Source organism: Pocillopora damicornis, chromosome 4, assembly GCF_964200805.1.
Source record: "Pocillopora damicornis chromosome 4, jaPocDami1.2, whole genome shotgun sequence".
NCBI lineage: Eukaryota > Metazoa > Cnidaria > Anthozoa > Scleractinia > Pocilloporidae > Pocillopora > Pocillopora damicornis.
The window spans coordinates 2,884,377-2,907,392 of record NC_142673.1 but is presented as its reverse complement, the minus strand read 5'-3'; the positions used below and the strand labels follow the sequence as shown (position 1 = coordinate 2,907,392).

The following is a 23,016-nucleotide window of genomic DNA, read 5'->3' as shown; positions in this document are numbered from 1 at the left end:
AATATTTACATAATTTAATTTTTTAAGTGTCAAAACCAGTCAGGTTTTCGTGCTAATCATTCAACTGTAACAGCTTTGTTGGAAGCGACAGATTCTTGGGCATATGATATTGATAATGGGAAAATCAATGGAGTGATTTTTCTGGATTTGAAGAAAGCTTTTGACACTGTTGATCATCAGATTCTTCTATCGAAACTAAACTATTATGGTATACATGGCAAATCTTTCAAATGGTTTCAGTCATATCTAGAAAACCGCACACAAAAATGCTCTGTGAACGGGTCGCTTTCCAATAGCTACTCACTGACATGCGGCGTCCCTCAAGGGACCATCCTCGGTCCATTATTGTTCTTATTATATATTAACGATCTTCCAAATTGCTTATCAAATTGTAAACCAAGAATGTACGCTGACGACACGCACCTTACATATGCGGGCAGTAATCTTGAGAATGTTCAGTTTTGTCTAAATGAAGACCTAGCAAACGTTTTCAACTGGCTACAAGCAAACAAACTTACATTGAACATGACCAAAACCGAATTCATGCTAATAGGGTCGAGGCAGAGACTGAATACTCTCACAGCTTCGGGCGACCCTAAAACGAGGGCTTGCTCCCACGCTAGTCTAAGTTTGGGCACGGTGGTGTTTTGGACACCTGGTCGCGAAGAAATTCTTTAAATTCTTCTTGACGGCTTCCTTCTGCTAACTTTCTTTTGTCTTTTCACGCCATGAGAAATTCCCACGCGCGTGACACCCTGCTAGTGTTACTCAAGTCCCAAAACTTATTCGTGGATGAAAAAACGCTCGTATTGAAGGGCTCTTAACGAGGGCTTGCTCTCACGCTAGTCTAAGTTTGGAGCTGAGGCTGAACGTTGTCATATTTTGAGAAGCCTGAAAACGTTCCTGTGATGTTCTCACATTTACAAGCATATGAGATATCATTGTTTCAATAAATCAATGCAGACGTGACCAGGAAACGTATGAAAGTTATAATTGTCTATTGTAATGTGGTATGTCGAGTTGGTTTTCACATGCTGTGCGACTTTTTATGCTGCGACAAACTCATGGCAAATTTTGCATAACAAAAGGTAACTAAACAGGTTTACAACGCGAAAACGCAGCTATCTTTCATGCATAATGGTTCATTATTATTTATACCACTCAGTAAAAGAAAAAAAATGAAACATCTGTTACTCGATTCGGCCTCGCATGAAGACCTTTGGCCCCGAAAAAAACTCGCAGCATGCATTCTACATCAACGTTTGCGGTCGGTAGGTGTCTCTGCGGTTAATTAAACATCATCAGGTTAAAGGTTCACCGAATAATTAATACTGCATCTATGCTCGTATTTCAATAACGAAAACACAAGAAATCTGGAAATTTGAAATCACTTGGCGCGATCTTATCATGGAGGCTCAAGTCTTCCATCGATCGGCTGAGCTTTCTATAGTTACGGGATCCAATCTCGACCCCAAAAAGTCCTGGTATGTGCTAACGAGAAGTTAATGTGAAATCAGGCCGAAAGCTTTTGCAAAGAACGAATTGTTTCGTCGGATCCGCGATATATATATATATATATATATATATCTTTTTGACATTTTTAACATGTGTGCTGTCTTGACTTTCTGTGATCCTTTGTCATGTAAATTATTAATAGGTGATGAGTTGATTTCAATCGTAATTTGGTGTAAATGGGCACTTGTAAATTTTTGTAAAATATTTTTTTCAAAGACTCCAAATTGCATTTGCCCATTTTGTTGTTATTAAAAATTTACTCTTTAACATAATTACAAATGCAATTTGGTGTAAGTAAACACTTGTATTTATTTCAGACCACAAATTGCACTCGCTCTACAGGCATGTGGAATTTTGGTGTCTTTGAAAAATCTACTCATGCTTATTGACACCAAAATGCAATTGCAATCATGTTATTACCCAGCTAAACTTAATATGGAGGTATTTAAGGGAAATAGTTCAGTTTTGCAAGCAAATGGCTCAGAGTAAAGGTCTATGTTTTAAAGCTTGGTCAATGTGTAGAAAGTCAGGGTGGCTGACAAAAAAATTGGGTGAGGCATTTGAACACAACTTTTTGCAAAACTTCCTCGAATAACAACACTTTATCTTGGTTTAGCTGGATTTTCAGTCTGCTTATTGTTGTGTTCTTTTTCAAATAAATTGTGGGTTCTTTATTTGTATATTAATTGTTACTTCACTGGTATTGTGTATAATTGTACTAATATGCTATTGCAGAATATTGATCAAGGCAATGTGCAATAATGTATAATTCACTGCATTTCACCCTCCCCCCCCCCCCAATGCTGATGGAAATATTTCTAGGATGGTGAAAGATGTTGACACATTTTCACTTTTTCCCTCCGACCCCCCATCAATTGCACAAGACACTTTTTATGCTGTTAGAACTTTGTATTTTACTACTTTCCAACTTGCATGGGGTGATGGAAACCTGTCTTATCTTATAGAAAAGGAATAATTATATTACACATGGTCTAATATAAACACCCTATTTGATGGTTTATAATGGTAATTAAACTGAGTGAAACCATTGGAGTATTGTGTATGATTGTGCAAGATGAAAATTGATGGGAGTGTTGAAAAAGAAGCAACCCCTTTCTAGCTTGCTAGTATGTGGGCTGTTAATGTCCTTGGCTGAGAGATTGTCCTTAGAATTTCATATTTTTTTTGGAAGCTTTACTAATTCTCAGCCAAATATCGATTTTTTTGGACACTCTCAGACGCTGACGTTATCAGTAGACATACCAGCGAGCCAGAAAGGATTTAATGTACTAAATAACCTGAAATTTATTTCAGTGGCTCCTATATGTTTTTTGCATTCACCTTTCACAAATGATCACTGCTATTGGTACATATATATATATATATATATATATATATATATATATATATATATATATATGACTTTCTCTATTGTTCATAGGTAATACTGCAATAGTAGAAAAAAAAAGGTTGCAGTCTCTTTCATTCAATAAATTTTGCTTATTGCCTTTAAATTTTTATGACACTGATGCCCTAATATTGTCATAATGGCAAAAGTTGTAAGGAAGATACATCGGTTGAAATCAAATAAAAGTAAATGATTATTTAAGAAAATTATTTACACAAGTTGTTGAATAAATATACTTTTATTTTGTATTTCAATCTGGGTGCTTGTCCTGATAAAATGTTATACAATCAGACATAAATAATAAAAAAGTAAATAAATTTTTTTACTTGCCCATAACACATTATATCTTTGATTATAAAAAACAAGGGCATTCTCCATTTTATACAAATTTTATATGATTACAACTTTACTCACATGTCCATAATATAACTTACAACTTGAATCATGCTTAAATTCTCCATTTTATACATTCATGGACTTAAATTTATAGACACAGTAGGGATCGAACATGATCTTTGTTCCAAAAGGAACACTTCCAACTCCAATTTCCTCTTTTTTAGCTTAAGATTTTCCTGCTTTAAAATTAATGCTTTGTACTGGGCCTCAAGAACGTCGTCTTGTGTTGTCTTTCTTTTACTCTTTTTTTTATGATGATTTTCTTCTTTCGGTGTATTGACCACTTCATCATCGATTTCGTGGGTGTTGGCTTCATCTTGCTGCACAGCTTCTTGGAGTTCTTTAAACAGGTCTTTATTCACCTCAATTGTTTCCAATTGAGCAGCTACTTCCGTAGGCTGGTTTGCTTCTGGGCCTTAAAAAAACATCCCCACATATTACGGTGAAAAAAAGTGACCTCTTGTTTGAAATTACTTGTCATCAGTTCAAAGGTTCAAAGTAAATCATGACCGAAATGACTGATCTAAATTCACTGAAAGTACTGGCTGTTCAGTTCAAGACAGGTCTCTTTCTGGGAAGCTTTGAGGGAGTCTTGAAGAAATGGTAAGTCTAAAAGCTTTTACTCAAAGCTTCTGCAATTTTAGGAATATTTGTTATTTTTGTGCTCGCCGTGGGTTGCGTGACAAATAGTGTAACAAATATGATAATCAAAGCTAATAAAGAAAGTGACTTCTGAAGCTGTCGTTCATGTAGCGGAAATTATGAACCGAAAATTTGTCTTGTTTCCTATAAATAATGAAATAACATGCATTCTAAAGGTAATAAGAAGTTCAAGTTTTAAACAACAGTAGATGTTAATTCTCACCTTTCGACTCGAAACCCTCGAGGCCGGTGAATGATGGGGTTTCTTTGAAAAGGTCAGTGATTTTAGCAGTTGCCACCGACGGCATCTTCGGAGCTTCACCTCCTCCAGTTATTTTCTGCTCTTTGGCCAGTTCTGTGAACTCTTTTTTCGGCCTGTGCGTGTAAATTTTTCCATTTTTCTCTGACCTCGGTAGTCGTCCTCCGAGCAACCCTTACGGCGTTGACAGCATCCGCGATTTTACACCATATTTCTTTTTTTTTTTGGTTTGTGACGCTGTTCGTAAGATTACTTTGCATAATGGAAAGGTTTTCCTCTTCTTTTTCCGTTAAGATGGCTATTTCGGACGCGCTGAAATTTTGTTTACGGGCTTTGCGTGAGACCGCAGGGGAAGCCATTCCTTTGCTCGCAACTTGCTCACCATAGCAACAATTTACGAAAAGAATATTATGGGTTGCTAACCTCAGGTTAGCCGCGTCTAACACGAGGTTAACTAACCGGCTCTTTAATCGCGCTTTGAGAAACGCTATTTTAACCCTGTGTTAACAAACTTGTGGTTAAGAAATTTAACCCTCGGTTAGCCCTAACCACAGGTTTAGTTTAACCCTCTTTTGGGCCCAGGGTTTTATCTTGGTTCCAGACCCCAAGCAGAGTTTCATACTATTCAATCGAAGAGCGGTAACATGGCGGCCGATCTACGATTAGAACGTTCACGTTTTCGAGGAAGTTAAGATCGATTTCTAGCCTAAATTTTTCAGAAGACGCTGTTTTTTTGCAGATGTCAGATTTACAGTTGAGGTGTGCGTTGTTTTTGTGTTGTTTTTTTCAGAAATTAGCTCTAATTTGCTGTAGCTGCGAATTTACTAACGCGCACACCATTTATTAAGAGCGTTCAAGGAAAATGCATTTTTTTGGTTTACTAAACTAGGAATAAAATTTTTTTTAGTATACTTAGGAAAGTTTCATTCTCATCAGTGTGGGATGAGCGAAAAATTTATTAACCTCGATGTGTAACCTTTCCCATAGAGTAGATCACATTTGTTTATCAATGAAGAAATGTAAAATGGTTTCCGTGTTTACATAGCCTGATGTAAACACGCGTGAGGTTGGGAGAACACGAGATAAGCGTAGGAAACCACGACGCGAAGCGGAGTGGTTTCCAGCTTATCGAGTTTATCATCAGGCTATGTAAACACGGAAACCATTTTACATTTCTTTTATAAAATAACTAATGAAAGAGGAACGAAAACCGTGTTTACATACGCTCATGTAAAATGGTTTTATGGCCAATCAGAGCGCGCGTTCTATTTGAATTATTTTATAAATCTGAATACAGTGGTATGTTCAATCCCAAGTCAAAATTTCACAGTGATCTGCAGCACAACACTTTTCTAGGCAACATCAACATGAGACTGCTGTGAGTCCTATGAGCTTCAACAAAGAGAATTATCAATAAAGCTACAATGCTTGTACTTTTCGAATTAATGAGGAAAATAAAAGCTATACTTACACAGTTGTGTTCTTACAGTCATGTACAGCGAAAAATAGATTTTGGCTGAATTGATCGCGAGAGACTTGTCAAAATGAGTGGTCGGTTTTTAACCTTTGATGACAAAGGCTTGAGTTACATTCCAAAGGCTAGTGTTATGCCCATGACCAAAAAAAAATTTGTTTTTAATCATACTTAACAATATTGTTTATTATACTTTTTTTTGTGAGTCCTATGAGCTTCAACAAAGAGAATTTATCAATTAAGCTACAATGCTTGTACATTTTGAATTTATGAGGTAAATAAAAGCTATACTTACTCAGTTGTGTTCTTACATGTACAGTGAAAAATAGACTTTGGCTGAATCAATCACGAGAGACTTGTCAAAATGAGTGGTCAGTTTTTAACCTTTGATGACAAAGGCTTGAGTTACATTCCAAAGGCTAGTGTTATGCCCATGACCAAAAAAAAATTTGTTTTTAATCATACTTAACAATATTGTTTATTATACTTTTTTTTGTGAGTCCTATGAGCTTCAACAAAGAGAATTTATCAATTAAGCTACAATGCTTGTACATTTTGAATTTATGAGGTAAATAAAAGCTATACTTACTCAGTTGTGTTCTTACATGTACAGTGAAAAATAGACTTTGGCTGAATCAATCACGAGAGACTTGTCAAAATGAGTGGTCAGTTTTTAACCTTTGATGACAAAGGCTTGAGTTACATTCCAAAGGCTAGTGTTATGCCCATGACCAAAAAAAAATTTGTTTTTAATCATACTTAACAATATTGTTTATTATACTTTTTTTTGTGAGTCCTATGAGCTTCAACAAAGAGAATTTATCAATTAAGCTACAATGCTTGTACATTTTGAATTTATGAGGTAAATAAAAGCTATACTTACTCAGTTGTGTTCTTACATGTACAGTGAAAAATAGACTTTGGCTGAATCAATCACGAGAGACTTGTCAAAATGAGTGGTCAGTTTTTAACCTTTGATGACAAAGGCTTGAGTTACATTCCAAAGGCTAGTGTTATGCCCATGACCAAAAAAAAATTTGTTTTTAATCATACTTAACAATATTGTTTATTATACTTTTTTTTGTGAGTCCTATGAGCTTTAACAAAGAGAATTTATCAATTAAGCTACAATGCTTGTACATTTTGAATTAACGAGGTAAATAAAAGCTATAGTTACTCAGTTGTGTTCTTACATGTACAGTGAAAAATAGACTTTGGCTGAATCGATCTTGAGAGACTTGTCAAAATGAGTGGTCGGTTTTTAACCTTTGATGACAAAGGCTTGAGTTACATTCCAAAGGCTAGTGATATGCCCATGACCAAAAAAAATTTGTTTTTAATCATACTTAACAACATTGTTTATTATACTTTTTTGTTTACAGCAAATTCTTTTGACATCCAACAACACTGGAATCTGGTGAAGTGTTGTGGGGTCTTATGAAGAATCAGAATAAGCTGGAAGGTATAAATCGTATGATAAATATTATTGAACATAACTGACTGAATGACCATCAAAGAAATTCTTACATGTGACTGGATTGGCTATGTACGTGTCATCTAATTATCAAGAGATGGCACCTGGAGCTGGTCAATGTTTTGAGGTGGTTTAACTTTCACCTTTCTGAATTTTCTGCAATGAAAATACTTATTTTTTGCCTTTTGATCAGTAACTCCAAGTTATATTACTGATTAAGAATAACTTTCAATTTGGTTATGAAACTGAGTTGGATGGTTTTTTTAATGATCTTTTCACCAGTATAAGAGGGCTGTACATGTATTCTGTAAGTGTCTGTTAGAAAACAGTGTGATGTGGTTGATTCTTCAGGCACTACATTTAATTTGCTGGTGTGTAGAACAACCTAGAACTTACTTGTTTGTTTTTCAAATACATTGGTGTCTACTCCCTGAGACTTTGAATACTCTTTTAAAACCTGCCCAGCATTGGTTGGTGGGACACTTGCCTCTTGTCTGTTGAATGGTACTCCTTGACAGTGACATCCAGCAGCAGCTGCTAAAGGTCCCCATCCAATGTTGTGAGAACATACAACCTCTTTTGTCACTTTGGTGTATTGTGACCCTTTCCTTTGCTTCATTGATGATATTAGAGCATTCCACTGTTCTTTGCCTTGCAAATGATATGTGCTGAGCCAGGTGAAGGCCTACATAATTTTTTTGATTCCTACTTTGTTAACCCAGCCTCAGGAACTAGGGATATTACTTCACCAAAGGACTTTCCCAATCACTCCTTGCATACTTTGTCAAATTCTTTGTAGATCACTGTCCCAAAGTTTTTCACCTCCTTCTGTGTTTGTTTGGAAATTTTTTTGCCAGCCAGTTCTTTTGTTTGATTTTTAACATCTGTAAATGGCTCCCTTTTGTTCACCACACAGCATGTATTTTTCTTGTAAAAGATACTCTCTACTGGATTTGTTAAAATAAAGCATGAACACTGTGCAGGGTGTAAATGCAAAACGCCATTAAGTTTACAAAAGTCTTTTCGCAGGATTGATTTACCTGGGCAGTTTGCTGCCAGCTTTCAATGGTAAATGTTTTTAGCTACTTCCTCTATTTTTCAGTGGTGACCACTGTGAAATTAGGTGATCAATGGCCTTATAATTCTTTAGAAAAAAACTTATCAATGATAGGTAATTTTGTTTGTAGTTGATGCTGCTTTTTTCTATCAGTAAGTATTTGGAAACCTTCAAAAGGTTTGTAGAGAAAAGAAACATTTTTGCTGACATGTTGGTGAAGATATTCTTTGAAATTTTCCTTGTACAGCCAATACCTCTCTTCCAGATGCCAGCTTATGCCTTTTCTGACTCATTATCATATCTTGTTATTTTTTCGTATTTTTTGGCAAGGGAAATTGCCCCCCATAACTCAACATGAGCAAATCAGCATGTCAAACTGAAATTTGAAAAACTGACTGACCGTTGGTAAACTGACTTGGCAGCCAAGGCAAGAGAAACATTTGGGATTCTTTATGTAAAAGTTGTCGTATATTTGACTCCACAGGAAACCACAAGCCAAACAATGCGTTCCACGAGTGGAAATTGCCAAAAAAACAAAAGCAACTACAAACAAACGCAAATTATTAATCATCATTGAAGTATTTCAGCGTTCCTCGAATTACAAGAGTCGCAAATATACTGTTCTAGAGCACCAAATAACAAACTAAGTCAGTTATTTAAGCAGTATCACTTTTCGCTGCAATTATTGTCCTATGGCCGATGTTGACCGCAATATTCGATTTGCACCTTTGTAATCAGCGGTGTAATGTAATAGTCAGGTAGTATTCATGTATTATTGACGAAAAGAAACAAAATGGCGGCATTTTCATAGCCCTAAAAGGAGAGTAATCATAACGCACCCGCCGGTGCTGAAGCTTCCGTTTCACGCAATTGTCTTTTTGAAAAATGGAAGAAGGCATTGATAAACTTTGTCTTCACGTTCGGAATGATGTGTCAAGTACAGTTGGTAACAAACAAAATTCCATTAAGTTTACAAAATTCTCTTCGCAGCTCTAACAAATCTCAATTCTCTTTTTGAAGGAACGAAGGAAATTAATTCCAAACGTAGATGGCTAGAATTTTTTACTGAGTATTTGTTTCATTCATTGGTCAGTGAAGAGTGTGTTTAAATCTTACCAATTCCAATAAAAATTGATTGAGTAGCGTTTTGATCACGTGACCCGACATGTGACTTTCGTTGTCGGTATTGTTGCCATAAGGTAAAAGTTCTTAGGGAAAACTATCGTCCACGAAAGTTTCAGCGCAACCGGCTGTGTATTTGCGGAGATAGAGCTGTTTATTTTCTTAAGGCAATTTACTCTCCTGACCCAGGCCTTAAACTACTAAAAATTCGTTCAACGCCAGGTAACCAAACAACATGCATGTTATATCGTCAAGTGGTCTCTGTGCCGGAATAATTAGACAGGAAGAAATCCAGCGGATGGATTCGCGAGGTCTCAAAACATAATCTTGTTGTTGATGCGGTAAATCAAATCGCCCTCCACCGTACACTTTGGGCGGGAAATGCCTCCAGTCGAAATATCATGGGAAATTGCAATGATGTCAGTCAAAAATAGCCGAGCTTGACAAAGAAATTCGGGAACTAGTAAAGGATAATAATTATATAAGTTAATGGTGGATGCCTGAACTTTCAGTCAAAAGAAAGAGTCCAGACAAAGAGCGGTCTCCTGATATGAATTAGTGTGAATTCAATTTTTCGTGCCCCCTTGGGTAGTGTATACCTATTATTACCTTTAATCTTTTGCATACCCTCTTGGGTAGTGTATACCTGAGGGTTATTTTAATCTCTTGCATATACCTGAGGGTTATTTTTAATCTCTTCTATACCCACTTGGGTAGTGTGTACCTGAGGGTCAATCCTTCATCTCTTCTTTACCCTCTTGGGTAGTGTATACGAACTGCGATAATTTGTGAATTACCCAAGTACTCTGTTACATTCTTTGAAGGAAATATGTATTTGTTGTTTGCGCAGGGTGTTATTTAGTTAGAATTAATTTATTCGTGTCACATGATTTTTCTAGAATCAGTAGACGTTTAGATATTTTATCCAAATCCTTAAAGATCTGGATACGATATGCAAATCGTGGGGGGAAGTCTGGTTACATTTTGAGCCCATCCGTGCAAAGATTGTGAAGCACATGAAACTCCAGCTACTTAATGTATCTTCTTAAAACTTTGCATGCAAATAGACTAACCCACAACCTAATGTGGCATATGGCTTGCATACCATAATAAACAAATTTATGGTTGAATATTAACCAAATTCTTCATTGAGGCTTTTTTCACTTTTTTCATGTTCCCCCCCCCCCCACTTTCTTTTCTGTTCTAGTTATACAGTAAGCATAATATTTCGCACAATAACTCTACAAAAACTCTCCTACAAACCTATCGAGCGATTTCGGTGTTCACCAAATTTTTTTGCCATAGTAACAGCATACTTTTGTATAGAGTTTAATCTGGTATAACATCAACTGAATTCACCAAAAAGAAAAAAGCCTTGATAGGTTTTTAGAGCAGCCTTCCATATGTAACTGAGCCAAATTTGGTAGAAAATAGATAAAACCAAACTGAAAAAGTCTGGGGGGGGGGGGGGGGCATCTAAAAACTTCGTAAAAATCCCCTTCTGAGAAAAATGTAGCTTAAAATTTGGAAAGCAAAATCAGCGGAGAAACATTCACTAAACAAAACCGCCATTAGTAAATTAACAAAAGTAGCCTTATTTAAGTATTCACAGATCATTTTCTAGGTATAAGATATAAACAAGACAGTATACTTTTGGAATTTTACCTTTTGGATCCATGCTTTCATCGGAAGCATAGATTGTCGTTAATACTTAACATAAAAGACGCCTGATCACAGTTTGCACACTGAAAACTATGCCTAGTTTAATAGGACAGACACTCACCAAAGAGCTAGATCGACTCTTTTTCTTTTACTAACAGCTAATGGTTTTTAACCTCGCAAATTTTTTCCCGAAAAATGAATACTGATAACTGCAATGTACAACATCAAATAGTTTTCGGAGACAAAATTGAGCAATCACTTGTCAGTGTAATTATCCTCAAGGCATATAAAGGTTTTTACTGCATGTATGCAAGTTGTCGGTGTTCTCAGCCTTGAAACTTTTTTCCGCCGTTGTTGCAGTTTCGTATTGTCACTGCTCTATTTCTTTCTTATCTTTAGCTTTGGCGGGCCCTCCGTCTTGTACTGGACGTAGGCCTCCATAGCAAGAGCATGACTCGCCGAGAAGGACTGGATCTATTGGCCAATTATGCTTGGTACACGTCCGATGTTGCGCGCAAAGAAATAACTCGATACCAGTCTGGCCTGGGTCAGGCTAGCGCGTACACGATTGGTCAGCTGATGATTCGGAAGTTAAAGGACTACGCAGAGATGACGTCCAAGGGAAAATTTGACCTAAAGGACTTTCATTACCAGGTAAAATATGGAAGTGTTTATAACTAAGTACATTTTGTTATTGCGTTTACGACTATTGATGTTATATGACTTGCTTACACCATTTTATATCTGTTTGTAACTGTTAAATTGTACTTTTTTCTTATTTGGGTGCCTAGAAAATCAGTATTACATTTATGGGCGAAAACTCACAAACTCTGCTTTCAATTTTAGATTCTCAACCAAGGCTCTGCGCCGATGAGTTTCCTCGAGAGTCATATCCAGCAATATGTCGCCTGCAAGTTAGACGATAAATCTCTTGGATGCGAGCTCATCTTGCAGCCATTAGGCGTTGAAGTGAAAACGAAGCGAAAAAGCCATGCCGAGATCCAACTTTCCTCAAAATATTTCAGTTTTTTCAACCGGCCGCATCCAAGGAGACTTTATGTTTCATGAGCTTACAAAATTTAAGTATGTTCAGTATCATGGCCATTCTTCGAGTTTTCAAAGGAAATCCAATCGAAAAGAATACGGGGTCATCAGTAAGTGCTTTCACTGGCAATACCCCAAAGGATCATTAAGTGCATTTGAATTTTTTTCTTGATTTCCAACTTTTTTCATACATTTCTCCTAACTGACTTTTATACGTTGTCAATTACGTTCGTTATTTGTATCCACAGTCACTACTCCGTTTACCAGTTCAACTATTTATCTCGCGTTAAACGAAAAACCTCAAAGTTTTTAACTCTGAGGAGCTTATTCGTCAATGAGTCATCGGGTAGAGAATTTCATCCACTCTCGCTAACAACCGAAGCCATTTCGGATAATTTTAACTTGAAAGCTGTACTAATCGGAACGCAAAGGAAATTTTCTTCTGCTTGTTGTGAGTGACGTACCAATCGGACCGTTTTCATATTCTTCTTGGCCTGCTTGCACATATTTTCAACATCGTCCAAGTCATCAAAGTACTTGTCACAGTGTTTTTTAAGTTCATAAAATTGTCTTTGCAATTTGTCGATCTGTCTTTCCTTCTCATCAGATAGATAACTTGCTCTTGCCACAAAACTTTCGCTGATAACCGAAGCCATTGCGAGTACTTTTCGCTTGCAAAGTTTTCTAGCTTAGCAAATGTACTAAACGGAACGCAAGGGAAATTCTCATCTGCTTGTTGTAAGTGACGTAACAATCGGACCTTTTTCTAAGCGCGTGCTCTGTAAGTCGAAACGCGTTCGCGTATTATCCAGCACAAGGAATAACAGAAAGAAACAAAGAGGAAAGACCATGGCTCTTCCTGTCATAATAGTCTTTGAGGAATTTTATAAGAAGAAAAATCAAAAGGCTGTAACACTACTTTAGTGATCAAGATAGGGAATTTATTATTGATGTCAAGTGTTTTCATTTGTCTTCTACTTTATTTATAAGCGGAGATTCCCTGCGAACAACATAGTCGTTTTTCCGTGAATCAAAGCGGTGGTTAACATTTCCTCCACAAAACAGTACCTCTATGAAAAATGAAGATATATTGGCTGTAATGACTGAAAAACAATGGCAGCAGTGGTTACTGGTGCAGCAGAACTTATAGGGCAGTATATCGAGGGAGCAGAGAAAAAAAAAAAAACGCTTGCAATAAATTGTTTATGAGGAGCCATCACTTTAGGACGATGGCATGTACTGTTTGGCTAATAAGCCGAGTTTTTGTGTCGTGTTTCTCCGTTCAGTCTTTGTATTATAATGTACTAAGATATGGAATATTCTTCTTTTCAAGCATAATGCCTGTAGGCCTCAAAGGACTGGAAATTCTTTGCAGACTTGTCATCGTTACTCTTTGCCTTTCCCCTTTTGGGCGGGTTAAGGATTTCAGAACAGCCTTCCTTCTTGGGTTCTTTGACGCATTCGACATAATTTTCAATGTGTTCTTCAAGAAAGGCGAGTGGTGAAGAACCTTGACTCAATACCTGAGAAATAAGTTAAAGAAAAGAATTTAATTTGGACAGTGGGAGCAGATATTTGTCAATTTTTTTTTAGTTCAGTAAAGAGATGAGGTGTGCAAATGTTTAGGCCCTTTACCAATAAGAGAGAAATGTAGCCGTAGAAATGGAATAATCTAGGATATGTGACTAAACAACAACAACAACAACAAAAAATAAGTAAATAAATAGACAAAAAAGCCCTGGCATTTTGCAACCACGACCCACTGGAAAAGAGAAATCGATTGAAGATACTTTTTCTCTCCCTCATATAACGACGATAAATCCAAATTATTGTTATGTGTATCATATTATGTTTATTTTGTTATTCACCTGATAGTGGAAGTCTTTGAGATCGAAGTCTTTGCCCAAAGCAGTTTTTGCATGATCTCTGTTTTTTAGAAGGGCTATCCTGCCAACCATGTACGCGGTCGACTGGCCTGGCCAGCTCTGATAACGTGTTACCTGTTACATAGAAGAAATAATATCATAAAAGTCTAATATTGTTTTTTTTTTCTCGCAAGAGCATATCACAGTGATTACTAGATCGCGGCCACTCTGAATCGTTTGTAGCATGCAGTTTCCATAGTAAGTATCTAAATGTCCGTCTAGTGCCCGAAGTAACGTCCTTGCACATCCACCTTATGAATTCTGCTATGTAATTTATGACAAGCCCTGATTTCACTTCGCCTCAGCTACTAATTGTGACAACGTTGGAAGTATGGACTCAGCGGGGCATCCATCTGCATCACGGGATGGCATCCACCCCTGAGTGGGTTGCAGAGAAAGTAAAAGGAAGAGAGGAAGTAGAAGTCAAGCTTGCAAATGAACGCTGTAAGAGCACTGTAAACTATTGCATCCAAACACCCTTGAGCCGGAGACACTCTCCTCACCTCTTTACGAGTGAAGTCAGAGTCATCCCAAGCGTTATCGACGAATAACTTGATAGCTTCGTCTCTTTTCATTCCTGTGTAGTGGAGTCCTGTGTCTACGATCATTCTTACTGCTCGCCAGATCTGAAAACGCAGAAACGTTAGCATCGATACTTCTACGAGGTGGCTTTCTATCTACGGGATTTTCTAGTGCTGGTTTTCCCAGAGGGTGGAAAACGGGAGAACCCAGGAAATAAAATTCCTGGAAGGCAAAGAGAACAGAGCAAACCTAACCCAGATATGTCAGGGACTCGAGTCCAGGGTACAGCGGTGAGAGACAAGCGCTTTTATACATGCGCGATCTCAACTTCAACTATCATTTTATCCTTTCCTTGATTATCGTCATTACCAACCTGCCATTTCAGCATGCCATACTTTTTCAATGGTCTTCCATCGTAGACATCAGTATCGTTTGATATTAATGGATTCTCAGCATATAGACCCCATCCCTCCAAAAACGCCGTGTAGTATGTCTTGGAGCTTAACCAACCAATTGGACCTCCACAGGTGTCTTCAAAGTGCTCTCTATTACCTTGGATCTACCACAGTAAAAATTGTAAGTGACATCTGAAATGATAAGAACTGTCTAGAGGAAAGTCGAATTGTAGGAATTTCAAAAATAAACCAAACAACCTAGATCTTTGTAAAAAGATCTAGTTGTAGTACATCCGCGAGGTAGCTCTTTGCAAACTGCTCTTAGGTCAAATTACATTTTGAGGTGTTAGATTTTGGGAAAGGAGGATATAAGGATCATGGGAGAACGAATATTAACCTTAACTTGACTCAGGAATCGAACACAATAGTGATGCATTGTGCTTTCAGGCTTTCAGAACTAAGTCGTCTCAAAGTAATCAAAAAACTGTCAAAGAGTCTAAAAAATGCGTATTAAAGTAACCTTCGAGTTCGAAAACTTGTGAGTTTGCCTTTCCCTTTCTGTGCCTTTTCAACTCTCCAGTAATTTGGCAACGTAAGTTAATTTGGTTCTAAAAAAGGTGTATATAAAAGCATGTATTAAATATAAAACAAGAACCAACTTAAAATTGCAAAATTTTCACCTGGATATGGTGACCTGGACGAGCCTCGTGGGCGTTGATACTCCACTCAGAAAACCTTGGCCCCAGCCTGTCTAGGAAGAAAGGAATGTTGTAATGGGCAGGCTTTGTGCACATTGCATCACTTCCGTCGTAGCTCTGTATACCGCTAGATGGGTTCAGGTCTGGTCTTAGTTCTACAGGACAGTTGGGTGTTGAGTGTTTGTCTCCAGCGAAGTAAAACATGTCGGTAATTTTAGGGTACAGCATACTCATAACCTGAAAAAGTAATTACAAAGACCAATCTAAACAGAGGAAAAAGCTTGCGAGAGTTAAAGGTAAGAGCAAGTTAACTGCCTCAAATGAGAAACTTAACACAAATAAAACCAATGCAGATGGGATCTTAACTCTAAGGTTAAATCCAATGTCAGAAAATTATAATAGATGTGAAGTTATAGAGTTGATAGAATGAAGAATTTAATTACAGTTAATAACAGCTACTGATAGGTTGATACCAGTTTGCAATAATTTTTAGACCGATTGCATAACGTTGTCGTTCATCAATTATTGGTACAAACGATTTGAAATAAGTTTAGACCGATTGCATAAAGTTTCCGTTCATCAATTTTTGCTACAAACAAGACAAAAAGTACACATCACTTCATACCGATCTGGCTTCCGTAAACCATTTTTCAAGGGTTTTCCATCTGGTGGGACAATATTTCTTAGCACCTTCGATATTGCTGCATTTTGCGTGTGCATCCTCGTCAGATTCGTTTTTAGGAAAAGCTTCATCATTGAAGTATTCGTCAGTAGAGTTGAGTTGTTCCTTGAATTTCTTGATAGCCGTAGCTTCGTTTTGTTCTCCAGTAGCACTTTTGGCAGCCTCCTTAGCCTATGTAGAACCAGTGGAAATTTATTAAAATTTCTTTAAGGATGCTTTGTTCTAGTTCCAAACCAGTACCATTTCATAGATCGCTTACATAAAAAATTTAACCTCTATTCAAACATTGGCTTTAGCATATCTTGTCTCATGTCATAAAAGCGTTTATTATAAGGCAAGGTGGTCGAGCGCTCTAACTGCTGCTTTCTTGGTCGGGATTTTCCCATATCGTATATCGTATTTTGCCATATACATACAAGTATGTACGTATATCGGACCGTTTCCACGGAAACGGTAATACGCCGTGTATTCTTTTGTTTGTCACGAAAGCCGGCAAGTTTAGAATAAACAAGATGTTTCCGAGAGCCACATATAAAGTACTTGCTAACCTCGCTTGCCTTAACTGTTCTAGGAAATATTTTTCCGCGAACGGTCGTTGTTCATACTTCCACGACCTCGGGCTCATATTCCCCTGTGCGGCCCTAGCGCTCGGCTAGTAATTAAGAAACAAGTCACGTTACTCTGTTTTTCTGTCATTTACAATTATTCGAAATGTTTATCGCCAATCGTGAAACTCTTCTCTGTATACAGAGAAGGGAAGGGAAGATTTGCTGAGAACTGTACAGCTTGTCAATTCGATCAATTAGTTGTATCCAAGAATAATCCTACTGTAATTCTAAATAAAGTAAGAAAAACTCTCGAAGAACCCTCCCAAAGAGTCTTTTTCGTCCATAACATGATTTCAAGTACATACCAACGGGTAGAGCATTTTTAACTGCTCCCATCCCAGCCTGTGCACATCCATCGGCGTCATATCATTAGTCGTGAAATATGGTAAGATCATAGCGTATGCTTCAGAACCGTTCAACCTGTCACCGTTAGATAGTTCTGGATTTGTTGGCCAAGATGTATTTTCCTTTCCATCGTACCAAACGTGAGCTAAAGGTAGAGAGGCCAATCCACTGGACACGTTACTTGGAACGCAGTAGCGGTAATGCTCGTACTGAAGATACCTATGGGACAGTACTTTGTACTTAAAGCTAAGGCATGCTTCGAAATCATAGTTAAATTGTAGTGGTTTTTATAGATAGTTTTCAATGTTTAAGATCAAGCTGTTTGATCTTCAACATTAAAAAGTATCTATGAAAACCACTACAACTCTCCTCGTTTAATTGGCCATCATTAAAGAGTTACTTCAGCTGTAAAAATCATTACGTTAGCCAATTTACATAATCGACTCAGTTGATAAAAACGACCCTTCTTTTAGTACCTCTCATGCATGCAGCACCACATTTTCTTCAGAAACTTGCCTCTTTATTCATACCATTTGGTTGCTCAGTATGATAATTACAAGCCTATATACTTGAAATGATCAACACATATTGAGAACCACCAAAGCATTTTTAGTGCTAGTTTTGCCTAACAAAAGGTATGGTTGTGTGGAGTCGTCAAAGCATAGGTTTATGTGATCATTCTAAGTTCTTCTGCTTTACCTTAACAGTTCCGTCATTGGCTTTCCCATGTACTCCACAAGGTATTCACTTAAGGACTCATTCACCGTCATTCCATTATGGCTACTCTTCCATTGGCTTTTCATTTCGTCCGTGATTTTAACATAATAATCATCCTTAAAAGCTTGGCTGACGTATTTCTCATACAACACACCTGGAATTTAGTGAAAAAAATTGATTTAAAATTAACGGTGCGAATTTTAGCAGTGAAACATCCGAAATTGGATCTACTTTGTTGAAATTCGCTCCTTTATTGGTCGACAAAACTCGCGCGTTTCTCTCTACCAATCGGAGAGAAAGCTGAGACCATAGACGAGACGCGTCGGAGAATGAAGAGGTTTTACAACTACTGTTCGCAGAGTGCTGCTCACTAGTTCAATTTTCTGAAAATTGATTTTAAAAAGTTGTTGAAAAAAATTTCTAAAAAAATTGTTTAAGAAAAACTTTCTAAAAAATAATTTAAAAAATTAAAAAAAATTAATTAAAAAACTTAATTAAAATTACGTACACAAATATCTAAAAATTGTTTGAAAAATTAAAAAAATTGTGAAAAAAATTAAAAAATTATCGAAAATAAAAAATAATTTTTTTTAGAAAAAAAGCAAAAAATGAATTTAAAAAATTAATTATTAAAAAAATTTTAAAAATAATTTTAAATTTAAATTTTTAAATAATAGGAATAATAACAATAAAAAATTAAAAAAATTTATAAGTTAATTTTAAAAAAAAGTTATTCCATTGTGGTTACTCTTTCAATGGCTTCTCATTTCGTCCGAGATTTTAACATAATAATCATCCTTAAGAGCTTGGCTGTCGTATTTCTTATACAACATACCTGGAAATTTCAGAAAAAAATTATTTAAAAAAGGTACGAATTTTTCCAGCGAAACATCCGAAAATTAATCTTTTTTGTTTCAATTCGCTCCTTAATTAGTCGACAAAACTCGTTCGTTTCTCTCTGCCAATCAGAGAGAAAGCTAAGACCAATCGCTTCTTCATGGTCAGCTTCAGCAGCTTTTTTGTTTAGATAGTGTCTGTTAGGAGACAAAGAGATAAACATTGCAGCCGAGTTTTTTGACTAATTACGTGACTGCAAATCATGTGGCTTGTTATAGTTTCAACTGTGTTGGTTAAGGGGAAACAAAATTATGTTCCATTCTGCCTTGGAATGAGGCAAGTGTTGTAATCCTGCTTTTGAGGTAGGATTACACTAATTAGGAAAACATTAGGAAACTGCTGCCGTTTCACGTAAGCAATACTCTTGATCGGGGGAAACAAGTATAAAATTGAATTTCTTCTTGCTATATGTGGTGGAAACAAATCTAAGTTCAGCTTCACTTGGGTCTGTTAAGTCACTTTGACAGAAGTGCAATCTTTGGCAGAATGAAAAGAAACAGAAAGTACAAGCAATAAAATCAAGGCGCTTGAAGATACTTTTAGTTTGTAAGAAAGAACATTCCCATAGCCCATCACAAATAAAAATATATAAACAAACCTCTTTCGTTTTTCAAAGCAATCTCCAGGAACTTATTTCTCAGTGCATTCCTTCCCGCTTCACAAGCATCTTGACTGTAAACCATGCCGTGCAACTTTCCCATTTTCAGATTTTCCATGTATCTCAAAATTCCTTTCTTGTGAGTTTTCAGCTTCTCTTCTATAAGATCTATATCCTGCAAGTTTTCTGGTTTTAGGCTTCTCAGCAATCCTTGCAAATGCGCACCCAAGTTACAGATGACTTGTTGCCTCGGATGGCAGTAGAATGTTGGACCCATCATCCAATCTCCGGCGTAGAAATTCATGTCAAAAGGCTGACCGAACACAGTCTTCAAATAATGCTTGAGCTGTGATAATGCTTTCCTTTCGCGCCGCTTGAGCTTTTTAAAGTCCACTTTTATCTCCTTGACCTCATTGTAGAAGCTCCGCGCTGCATCAGTAACACTTTTAATGTAATCCGACGTTGGATTGTATGCTGTGTACTTCTCCTTTATTTCCTCTCGAGAGGCATCGAGGTTTTCCGGCAGCATGAAAGGATGTTTCTCATAATATGTCTTCTTCGCGCGCAAAATGATCTCCTCTAGACGGATCCGTTTGGCTTCTTCAGAGTAGTCACAGAAGGATGACGCTGCGGGCGACGTCAATGTCGATGAAGCCCCATCGTCAGTCTCCCCTTTCTTTTTAACTGCAAGAACTATTGACACTATTCCTACGATCGATGTGATAGCAGCGATTGCAGCGAATAGAATAATGAATATCCTACTCTTTGGCTTACCCCCTTTCAATGCAGTATAGCCGACCATGATTTCTATTTTGTAGCAACTTCAGAATACCCTGTCACTTTGGCCACGTCATTGACACGTGTCCTCCTTCTTCCTGTCGACCCACGAAGAGAATATTTACATAATTTACATTTTTGAGTGTCGCTGACTCAAGAAGCAAGCTACACCTCGAGCAACTCTTAGGCATCTTTCGTGCTCTCCAAACTTCCCGCGTGCTTCATATCTCGATGAACGCACGCTGACGTATGAACCAATTGTTAATTTGATATATTGTTATTTTCTCAAATTATTCAGTATATTATGTTGGTGTGATCTTAGATTATTCTTAGATTATTCCGCGATCTTCTTTGTGACGTCAATGGATAAACGTTAACAGGAAAGTGATAACCCACGCATTTACGTGATCAACATACATCAGTTACTACAATTCAATAAGAAAATATACATGAGGTTGAAAAAGAGTCTATCATTCAAGTTATGTAATATATCATAAACGAGTGCGAGTGTTTCATCACGTTATCCAGACACCGAGAAACAGATGAAAACACGAGGCCGAAGGCCTTGTACTTTTATTGTTTTGAAGTGTCTGGATACCCCGAGGAAACACGAAGCACGAGTTTTTGGTCTAGCTTCTTAAACGAGGAACTGATTATTATTTATTGAGTCTTGTTGTTTCGTTTTGCCAATTAAACTATAGCTGTGTGATAAAAACGGTTTGGATGGAATGCGTCAGTTGGGAGTTATGCAACTTAATTTAGTGTTAAGCACATTCATTTTTTTATACGACATGAATCGGATGCCCTAAACGTCCGACAAGGAAAAGGAATGTGTTATCAATTCTGTTCCGAAATTTACGGTTTACAAGAACAAATGGGCGTTACTAGAACTTTCGACATGGCAAGACGAAAGAACGCTCAAGATTTGTGCCATGTTGTGGATGTACAAGAGTTGACTGAAAGCATTGAAAAATTGTAACAGCATACTTTTGTGTAGAGTTTAGTCTGGTATAACATCAACTGAATTCATCAAAAGGAAAAAAGCATCCTAGGTTTGTAGAGCAGCCTTTCATATGTAACTGAGCCAAACTTGGTAGAAAATAGATAAAACCAAACTGAAAAAGTCTCGGGGGGCATCTAAAAACTTCGTAAAAATCCCCTTCTGAGAAAAATGTAGCTTAAAATTTGGAAACTAAACTGTCACTGGCAACATAAACCATTTGGCAATTCAGATCTTTTCCTTGCACTGTTTTGGGGGCATTGTCTAAGGAATTATGATCACCAGTAGCAAGACCACAATCATCACAAATAGCACATGTGCCGCGGATGAGGCCAAATCGGCTTGGGCTCATTTCTCGAAGTTTTTGATGGTCTACAACAGAAAAATTAAAGAAATGGCTTCATACTAACGACGCAAGACGAGAAAAGCAATAAAGGAGCACTTTTTACAATAAATACTATGTGAATTTTGAAAGATAAAATAAGAATCTCACCGGAAGAACATGGCATATTGGAATGAATCCTTCTTGCAAATCTTACGAGTCTATCACCGGAAACAAGACAGTATCCTTTTGGAATTTTACCTTTTGGATCCATGCTTTCATCGGAAGCATAGATTGTCGTTAATACTTAACATAAAGGACGCCTGATCACAGTTTGCACACTTAAAACTATGCCTAGTTTAATAGCACAGACACTCACCAAAGAGCTAGGTCGACTTTTTTTCTTTTACTAACAGCTAATGGTTTTTAACCTCGCAAATTTTTTCCCGCAATATGAATACAGACACCTCTGCAATGTACAACATCAAATAGTTGTCGGAGACAAAATTGAGAAATCACTTGTCAGTGTAATTATCCTCAAGGCATATAAAGGTTTTTACTGCATGTATACAAGTTGTCGGTGCTCTCAGCCTTGAAACCTTTTTCCGCCGTTGTTGCAGTTTCGTATTGTCACTGCTCTATTTCTTTCTTATCTTTAGCTTTGGCGGGCCCTCCGTCTTGTACTGGACGCAGGCCTCCATAGCAAGGTTATGACTCACCGAGAAGGACTGGTTCTATCGGCCAATTATGCTTGGGACACGTCCGATGTTGCGCGCAAAGAAATAACTCGATACCAGTCTGGCCTGGGTCAGGCTAGCGCGTACACGATTGGTCAGCTGATGATTCAGAAGTTAAAGGACTACGCAGAGATGACGTTCAAGGGAAAGTTTGACCTAAAGGACTTTCATTACCAGGTAAAATATGGAAGTGTTTATAACTAAATACATTTTGTTATTGCGTTTACGACTATCGATGTTATATGACTGGCTTACACCATTTTATATCTGTATGTAATTGTTAAATTGCACGTTTTTCTTATCAGGGTACCTAGAAAATCAGTATTACATTTATGGGCGAAAACTCACAAACTCTGCTTTCAATTTTAGATTCTCAACCAAGGCTCTGCGCCGATGAGTTTCCTCGAGAGTCATATCCAGCAATATGTCGCCTGCAAGTTAGACGATAAATCTCTTGGATGCGAGCTCATCTTGCAGCCATTAGGCGTTAAAGTGACATCGAAGCGAAAAAGCCATGCCGAGATCCAACTTTCCTCAAAATATTCCAGTTTTTTCAACCGGCCGTATCCAAGGAGACGTTATGTTTCATGAGCGTACAAAATTTAAGTATGTTCAGTACTTCTAATTAGCCATCATGGCCATTCTTCGAGTTTACAAAGGAAATCCATTCGAAAAGAAGTCGGGGTCATTAGTAAGTGCTTTCACTGGCAATACCCCAAAGGATCATTCAGTGCATTTGA

General features: G+C 37.3%; 2 protein-coding genes and 1 pseudogene across 3 annotated transcripts; 1 reads left to right on the top strand and 2 right to left on the bottom strand.

Annotated features, from left to right (window-relative positions):
• Nucleotides 1-3,257: 3,257 nt before the first annotated feature.
• Nucleotides 3,258-4,626, bottom strand: LOC149046475 (uncharacterized; annotated as a pseudogene). Its single transcript, XR_016185747.1, has 2 exons — nucleotides 4,185-4,626; nucleotides 3,258-3,734 (listed from the first exon to the last, which is right to left on the bottom strand). The product of XR_016185747.1 is annotated as an uncharacterized LOC149046475 (transcript).
• Nucleotides 4,627-4,841: 215 nt separating this feature from the next.
• LOC113665262 (uncharacterized) lies at nucleotides 4,842-23,005 on the top strand. The gene is made up of 5 exons (XM_089203460.1): nucleotides 4,842-4,979; nucleotides 7,077-7,156; nucleotides 11,409-11,663; nucleotides 22,199-22,453; nucleotides 22,646-23,005. Exons 3-5 carry the CDS (start codon nucleotides 11,460-11,462, stop codon nucleotides 22,865-22,867), a joined length of 681 nt encoding a protein of 226 aa, XP_089059586.1. The 5' UTR covers nucleotides 4,842-4,979; nucleotides 7,077-7,156; nucleotides 11,409-11,459; the 3' UTR covers nucleotides 22,868-23,005.
• Nucleotides 12,973-20,464, bottom strand: LOC149046474 (uncharacterized). Its single transcript, XM_089203456.1, has 9 exons — nucleotides 19,441-20,464; nucleotides 17,928-18,099; nucleotides 17,189-17,447; nucleotides 16,219-16,446; nucleotides 15,576-15,830; nucleotides 14,874-15,059; nucleotides 14,482-14,604; nucleotides 13,922-14,053; nucleotides 12,973-13,576 (listed from the first exon to the last, which is right to left on the bottom strand). The coding sequence occupies exons 1-9, from the start codon at nucleotides 20,240-20,242 to the stop codon at nucleotides 13,382-13,384; spliced, it is 2,352 nt and encodes a 783-aa protein (XP_089059582.1). The 5' UTR covers nucleotides 20,243-20,464; the 3' UTR covers nucleotides 12,973-13,381.
• Nucleotides 23,006-23,016: the final 11 nt, after the last annotated feature.

Excerpts from the sequence above, each read along its gene's own strand:
- LOC113665262 (XM_089203460.1), top strand. The coding sequence starts at position 11,460 with ATGACTCGCCGAGAAGGACTGGATCTATTGGCCAATTATGCTTGGTAC. Across the intron at positions 11,664-22,198 it reads TAAAGGACTTTCATTACCAG|CTTTGGCGGGCCCTCCGTCT; the intron begins GTAAAATATGGA and ends TCTTATCTTTAG. Across the intron at positions 22,454-22,645 it reads TAAAGGACTTTCATTACCAG|ATTCTCAACCAAGGCTCTGC; the intron begins GTAAAATATGGA and ends TTTCAATTTTAG.
- LOC149046474 (XM_089203456.1), bottom strand. The coding sequence starts at position 20,242 with ATGGTCGGCTATACTGCATTGAAAGGGGGTAAGCCAAAGAGTAGGATA. Across the intron at positions 14,054-14,481 it reads CTGACTTCACTCGTAAAGAG|GTAACACGTTATCAGAGCTG; the intron begins GTGAGGAGAGTG and ends TCTATGTAACAG. Across the intron at positions 13,577-13,921 it reads TCAAAGACTTCCACTATCAG|GTATTGAGTCAAGGTTCTTC; the intron begins GTGAATAACAAA and ends CTTATTTCTCAG.